At 34.7% G+C, this 8,177-nt stretch overlaps 1 protein-coding gene across 2 annotated transcripts; it reads left to right on the top strand.

The window, feature by feature from the left end:
• Positions 1 to 2,452: 2,452 nt before the first annotated feature.
• On the top strand, positions 2,453 to 8,093 carry acbd5b (acyl-CoA binding domain containing 5b; the record flags this gene model as incomplete). Of its 2 annotated transcripts, XM_084119047.1 has the most annotated exons (12): positions 2,453 to 2,553; positions 2,844 to 2,939; positions 3,036 to 3,156; positions 3,336 to 3,408; positions 3,505 to 3,634; positions 3,976 to 4,110; positions 4,347 to 4,405; positions 5,378 to 5,567; positions 6,345 to 6,544; positions 7,019 to 7,066; positions 7,158 to 7,267; positions 7,357 to 8,093. In XM_084119047.1, the coding sequence occupies exons 2-12, from the start codon at positions 2,867 to 2,869 to the stop codon at positions 7,373 to 7,375; spliced, it is 1,158 nt and encodes a 385-aa protein (XP_083975173.1). In that variant the 5' UTR covers positions 2,453 to 2,553; positions 2,844 to 2,866. The 2 variants fall into 2 exon arrangements, with proteins under 2 accessions (XP_083975173.1, XP_083975174.1); XM_084119048.1 differs by lacking the exon at positions 7,357 to 8,093 and having other exon boundaries at positions 7,158 to 7,271.
• Between the last annotated feature and the right edge of the window lie 84 nt (positions 8,094 to 8,177).

Genomic DNA, 8,177 nt, shown 5'->3' on the forward strand with positions numbered 1-8,177 from the left:
CTAAGGGTATGATAGGCTAATAATATAAAAAAAATAATACAATACTGCTATGCCGTGGTGTTAGCGATTTAGCAGTGACGATCTTATCAAATAAATAAAAGACAACTTTAGGATGTTGTTTTATACTTCTTCTGTATACTCTGTATCACGGGCGTAATTTCCTATGGGGACAGGGGGGACATGTCCCCCCCACTTTTCAAAATCCCGTTTGTGTCCCCCCCACTTTCCAATTCGTTATGAATTTTAATTTTTTTTTTCGCACACCGTCATCGCCACGGAGGAGCAGGACAAAGAAAGCCTGTGGCGATGTGAGCTGCCGAGTCCAGGAACGTCGCGTCCACACTCTAAAAATAGCTCAATGAAAGTTCTAACGAGCCGGGAGCGCTCCTGACGCACACGACGAACAGACAGCGCGCCAGAATCGAACAATAACACACACATTTATGCCAAAATGCCCATTTTGTCGAGTATCCTCACAAGAACAGTCTTAAATAAGTTAAATAAAATCTTAAATGAAAGTCAAGAGTATGCGTGAGATCCTGTCAGCGGCAGATCTTAAAGGGACAGCAGCCACTAATTCTCTCTGTCAGTAAAGTTAACCAAAGAACAAAGGGAACAGAGAAAATCATTAAGGATTAATCTATATGTAATTTATAATTTATGCAGTGCGGACTATTTGATAACCTTATTCAATTTCTGTATATTTTGTACCTGGAAAGGCACAGGTAAATACAGGGCCGGATTAACCATTAGGGCAACTGGTCACTTGCCCAGGGGCACATGACATCTAAGGGGCCCTGATAGGTAAGAAATACACAGAAATGTAATAAAGTTATCAAACACTTTACAGTCTTCACTGCATAAGGTGCATCTACGCGTCTTCATCTACGCGTCTTTCTAAGTCTTTCCTCCCTCCCCGCTGAACGCCAGCGATTACTAATTCGTGAAATGCACTCCCGCTGGTTGAGTGCGGAAAAAGTTTGTTTTAGGTTCGATATTAGCAGGACATTTGTTCTACAGGGTCGGTAGTCTAACAAAGATATCAATAGCAAGATTAGTTTTAACATTATGTGACCATTGTATATCGACATGATGAAAATATTCATTCAAAATCATTTGTGCATTAATGCTGCATAATTATACCTGAGAATGCTTTGACGCGTTTCCACAGCACACAATGCTTAAGGGAACGTCTGCGAATTCCACCAACTGCGTTAAACGTAGCCTATAATTTCTATTATTTAAAATTACTTTTAACACTTAAAAAAAGACGTTTTCAAATTCCAAATCTTGCAGAAGGTTCCTAATGGCAATACTGACTTAGGCTGCAGGTAGCCTTGAGTAAATTAACTAAATTATTCATAAAACGTATAAATATCAGTTGAGCCTATGTTTACTTTCGTCAGACGGAAATGAAAAGACTATCAGTCTAAGTTCAGCTTTAGGAAGGGAAGAAATAGGCCAGGATAAGAATACTGAGAGAATAAGAAATATGAAGATGAGGAGAGAGCAGGTATTGACAAATAATCTAATGACAAGGTTTTAAATAGCCTATTTCTTATCATTTTTTGGCCTTCAAAAGTCCTAAATTACACATATGTAGGTCAAAGAAATCCAAATTTTCTCGGGGGAGCATGCCCCCGAACCCCCCTAACTATGCCTTGAGTCTTGATGCCCGGGGCAAAGGAAATTGTTAATCCAGCCCTAGGTAAATATGACATTTAGTATGGGTTTAAGTGAGGATTGTTTAAAGTTCACTTAAATTAAGTTGTTAGCCTATATTTTTGAAGCCTAATAAATGTTTAAAATTTGAGGAAAAAAATTATTTTCATCGAGACATCGGTAGCTATATTAATATCAGCTATACAGGCCTTCATTCATAAAAAGATGCTATTAAACAATTATTTAAAATGTGCTGTCTTTATGTTGTTTCTACATTACAGTGGAAATTGAGTCTCACTTTATTTCAATTTTATGTACACACAAAACATTAATAGTGAACATTTTTGACTATAAAATGATTCTCTCACGTCTTGGCAATCGGCCCCTATTAAACAATAAAAAAGTAAGACATATTTTTGTTATACATAGCTTAGTAGCCTACTATTCTTTTTGGCATAATTTATCATTATAATCAACTTAATTATTTTCTAAATTATTATTATTAATGATTTTGTATCACCATAGTCCCCAAATGTATGTAAATGCAGGAAATGGGATTCAAATCGAAAAAATGTTTCCCCATTTTGTGTCCCCCCCACTTCTCAAACCAAAGTTACACCCTTGCTCTGTATACACTTCTGTATACTACTATATATTCTGAATTGTCAGAAATTATCCATTTAGTGAAGGCAGCTCCTATCTTAGCACGAGTAAAAGACGTTTAAATATCCTTTCGCTAGGCATTGTGGATCCTGTAGGCTAAAGCACTCTACATTCTTTTAATTACTATGGAGGTCAGCTTCATAGGAAACTACATCACCCAAACTGCACCTGTTTCAGTTAATACCTAGGACACCTTAGCAGCATTTTCAGATGGACGAAACACAGGAGGTGAGTTATTCAGAGTTATTTTTTGTTGTTCAGTGGCATTTTTCCTACTCTTGAAGACAATTTTTCAGAGTTTAGACGGTGATTTCTTAGTATGGCGAAAGGTTAATGAAATTTCTGATATTAAACTAATTAACCAAAGTTGTTCAATATCAAATATATTTAACTTATCATATAATAATTAAGTCTGCATTTAAATTACTACCTTATTAACGTGATTTGCTTTTTCATCCACGTCTATTTGTTAAATGTTTATCTAATTTGCTGACATTAATTTTGTCAATGATGTGCAGACCTGTCCATGAGATAAAGGACAATGGAAGATCCCAAATCTATTCAGAGGAGGTTTGAAGCAGCTGTCAATGTCATCAGAAATATACCTGAGGATGGTAATACCTAAATATGAATGTCAAGTATTGAACTTCATGGTTTCATTTATAAATAAATAAACATATTTTTAATCATTCTTTCTTCATTTCAAACAGGCTCTTATGAACTGTCCGGTGATATGCTGGTTATGTTATACAGTTATTACAAACAAGCTACAGCAGGACCTTGTAACACCCTAAAACCAAACTCTTGGGATCCTATTGGCAAGGCTAAATGGTAATTCTTATCCACTGAAAGAATGATTTTTCAGATTATTTATAACTACATGTTCTTAATGAATTTAGTGTTTATTTTAACAGAAATGTTGATGTTGTTATATCTAAAGAATGCTTTAAAGAATAACTTGAGCAACAAGCCAGATATGCATATTAAACCCAGACACGTGTTGTTTGCAGGGAGGCATGGAAAGCCCTGGGAAACATATCAAAGGACCAAGCCATGTTGGAATATGTTCAGGAAATACAATTGGTTGGTAGTTGTATAGATTACAGAGATGAAGCTCTTTCATATTGAGGTTTCACTAAAATTAGTTTAAACCACAAACAATCAAATGTTTTATCATAGATAATAGAAACCCTCCCAGTCACAGACAGGATGGCAGAATTATTGGACGCGCTCGATCCATTTTATGAAATAGTGGAGGATGATGATGATGATGATGATGCGACCAGTAAAGCAGCGCTATTATCCACAGGTACTTCTCCTATTATTTATGTTCCTTAACCATAAGATCTGACCTTATTTGAGCTCCTTTAATTACAATTTTAATGAATGTAGAAACAGGAAGCACTAAAGATGGAAAAGTTGTTGATGATGATGATGAAAGTTGAAGAGGGGGAAAATTAAAGTAATGGGGGAAATATAGAAGATGACATGGAGATGGATGAGAAGAAGAAAGGTTCAAGCAACAACTTCGTGCCTTTTATATTGTGAAACAATTGTCAAGACAGAGAGCTGTTTTTTTGTGAGTAAAATGTGTTTGAATCTCCTGAAATGATTCATACTACTGTATTTAATGACTTTTTTATTCTGCAGACTTGAGCACCCATGCAGCAGAGAGAGGACGTTTACCAGCGTTTAATGAAAGTGAGGAGAACAGTGTGACTTCCTCAACCAATGACACTCATAGTTCTCTCAACAGTGAGGAAGAAGACGAGGAACTGGCGTATGGTATGTTTTTGTTTCCATTAGTTTGCATTTTTGTGTCCGGGCCCAAGTTACACTGTATAGCCCAACCTTCAGTTGTGTTGGAGGATAAAATTTTGTTTTTTGCATTCTGATTAGAAGAGATTCTGCAGCCATTTAATGAAATTACATTGGCAGATAATGTAAACAACGTGTCTGTTATAAACTGTGTGTTTAAAAAATATTATTTGATGACATCATTCTTACCAAATATCACACAGATGACTCAGATGGTGAGACATACAGCTGCTCAATGGAAAAACCAGCAACACAAGAGAAGGTACAGTCTTTATACTAATGTTTTCAATTCTTTCACAGGCTCAAAAACATATTGCACCTCAAAATCAAGTAAAATAAATAAAAAAGATTATATTTTGCATAATAAAAAAACAAACATTTTATTAGTAAGGTTGGGAAAATTCTTTAATGTTTTTGAAAGAAGTCTCTTATGCTCACCAAGGCTGCATTTATTTGATCAAAAATACAGTTAAAGCTGTGATATTGTGAAATAAATTAAAAATAACCGTTTTCTATTTGAATATGTTTTAAAATGTAATTTATTCCTGTGATGCAAAGCTGAATTTACAGCATCATTACTCCAGTCTTTAGTGTCACATGATCCTTCAGAAATCATTCTAATATGATGAATTGCTGCTCAAGAAATTATTCTTAATATTATCACAGTTGTGGAAACAATAATAATTTTTTTCAGTATTCTTTGATGAATGGTAAGTTCAAAATAACAGCATTTATTTGAAAACGAATTTTTGTAACAATGTAAATCAAATGACTTATCAAGTTTATCAAATAATATAGCAAAAAAGGTTTCTTTTAATTTTGGCGTGCAATGTGACCTGGCCATGTTTTGTGAGATTCACTCCAGTTCTTTCAATGTTCTTATTAATAAGCTGATTAACTTCAGACAAACCCTTGAAACAGCAATCATTAAGAGATCTATAACTGGGTTGAATCCATCATGCTATTTAAGGTCACTCTTATGCATCATACATCAGCAGAGATTTGGAAGGGTTGTGTGATTCCTGGCAAAAAACAAAGTATGACTTGAAATCCTTGGCAAAACATGGATTAAGTGACATCAACTGAAGTCCACCAGTTGATAGTTAGCACAGGAATATGCTTGTTGTGACATTTTTTTGGAGAGAGAGAGAGAACCAAAGGAAGAAATGCATTTGTTTGTCATGACATGTCCTGTCAGAGCTAAATAAATGGTAGTATGCGATGCTCTCCCTAGGGTTCAGGAGTTCCCAGGGTCCATTTGGCAGAAGTGAACGTGGTTGGGGCCAACATGCAACAAGGGGGAAACAGAGAGCCTCAGTGTGGGAGTCAGGATGGAAAACCACAGGGAGTGACACCCCCCGTCCCCCACCCGCCGACACTTGGAACCGTCCAAACTGACAGAATCTCCCCAGGCAGAGGAAGAGGTTGGGCTTGAGTCAGTGTTTGAATAAGTCTTGAGCACAATGACGTCAACAAGCAATAATGTGATCAACAAGCCAATTTTCCACCAGCATTTGTATAACTTACAATGGGAGTGAATACTATTATACTTCTCCTAGGAAATAATTTCCTAATAAGGCAAGACTCTAATATTGCATTGTGGCATTCATTATAGTTTACATTGCTATTTATTTCCTTTCATCACCATGGGCTTGTATCTGTATTATAAAAAGAAAGAAAATACACACTTGCAGATAATTTTAACCCTGTAAATGATATGAAATAATAGTCAGAAATATATATATATATATTTAAAAAAAATGGAAGAGTTTATTGAATCTTTATACAAAATCTGAAATTTAAGCTTTTATTGCTCATATAGTATGATACAGGACAATATGGACACAAATTCAAGGAGGAAAAAAACACCTCAATTTATTCAGAGGCCCAAATTGAGCAAAAATATTCAATTTGGTGCAGTTGCTGATATTTATATGGCCAAAAGATAATATGAAATTCTGATAGCATGTGATATAAATCGATACGATCTTTATAACAATATAGACGACTTACATAAAATACAAATATATCAGTCGTTGCTCTAAATCTCTCAATATAATGTCTTTGTAAGATGTTATTTAAATGCTTAGTCATTACAATTTAGGTATATACTGTTTAATTATATAACCGTGTCTATGTTTGATATGTGTCTGGGAATTAGTGGAAGCATAAATGGATGATTTTTTTTAATATACTCTCAGGCCATCGGTTAATGGGAACTAGCCTACCTGACAAACATGAGTGCAGTTTCCAAGGAAATGGTCAGCGCTGGGAGACAGAAGACAGAACGGACAAAAGAGCGTTTAACAAAGAGATCGCTGTGATACTGTCACAGTTACAGGACAACATGCAGGATGTGCTGCACAGACTGACCACACTGGAACATCTTACGGCATCACAAGTAAGACCAGCATCAAAATATATGGCTCAATACATGTAACCACTAGACTGTAGATTCCGAAGACTGGATCTGTTTAATCCACCTTATTTTTTTCTGTGCAGTAAATGTTAAAACAATTTGTGTTACAAACCAGCGCGTTTATAATGAAGACATTTCATTAAAATTATATGGTAAGAAATACCAGTTTGCAAAATCATGCAGCATAACTAGCTAAAAAAAATAATAGCTGAAAGCGGATGAGACATGAAATTTACGGTAAATAAAAAAATGATATGTTCTTTTCTATTTTAATATATGTTCAAATGTATTTTTTTTTCCTGTGATGACAAAGCTGAATTTTCAGCATCTTAACATAACATTTTATGGTAAATAAATACCATTAAACAACATAATCGCCTTCAATAATTCTAAAACCTTGAAAACAGTTAAAGTTGCTATTCATTTAAAAATGTATTTGCTTATGTTTGATTTTAGGCTGAAATCCCTCCTCTCAAAACTTTGAACTCCAAGCCATCAAAAAAGGTCTGTTTATGTGACGCCAAATACATGGAATGCAATAGTATGAAATTCCGCTTTATATTAACAGAAATGTTTAATTGTATCTGTGTTTCAGAGATGGTCCTGGTGGACTTTAAACTCGCCCCCGTTCGCTGCAGTGCTGACAGTTATCTGGCCGTTTGCTGTGCACTGGCTGGTGCAGTTTTACTTACTGAAGAGGAGGAGGTAACTAGGCTATATGTCAACACTTTTTTTTCAACAGAATTTTTTTTTGACTAAAACATGTCTGCATTGCATTTTTGTTGTGGTTTTAGATGGTTAAGAGTGAAGTGAAGAATCAGATACCAACTGTATACCATCATGAGGACTTTCAGACGGTCTGGATATATATGGATATATCATAAACGTGAACGCTATGATGTCACCCTAACCTCAGAAATTAATAGTATTCAGCAAGGACAGTCATAATGTTATATGATATCTCCATCAGAATAAATGCTGTTCATTTCAACATTTTATTCATCAAAGAATTCTGGAAAATGTATCACTGTTTCCACAAAAATGTTGAGCAGCACACTGATAATAATAGTTATTTATTTATTATAGCAGCAAATCATCATGTTAGAATGATTTCTGAAGGATCATGTGACACTGAAGACTGGAGTAATGATGTTGAAAATTCACAGGAATAAACTACATTTTATATTCAAATAGTTGAATTGTAAAAATATTTCACATAACTGATTTTACTGTATTTTGGATAGGCTTTTGAACAGTTGTGTATAGTAATCGTACCTTTTCTATTGTGTTTGTTATTTGTATGACTTACCAAAGAGATAAGCTAAACAACACAGACTTGAAATATTTCTGATATAAATGTCTTCTAGAGTATAGCTATACTTTGTATGTGGAGTGTGGACCATTGTAAGTACAAGAATTTAAGTAGTTTATTTTTATAAGCTACAGGCATACAGTACTTAAAAGTCTGTTGTTGTTGTAATTGTCAAGCAGGCAATTCTTTTGTAAAGTGAATAAAGAATTTGAAAGGTTACTTGTATGTTTGACTGCTTAGACAGATAGATAGACAGACAGACACGCATCTGTACAATCTTTAGATTACTAAATATTAAAGATT

The sequence above is a fragment of the Abramis brama genome (assembly GCF_963993115.1).
Source record: "Abramis brama genome assembly, chromosome: 7".
Lineage (NCBI taxonomy): Eukaryota > Metazoa > Chordata > Actinopteri > Cypriniformes > Leuciscidae > Abramis > Abramis brama.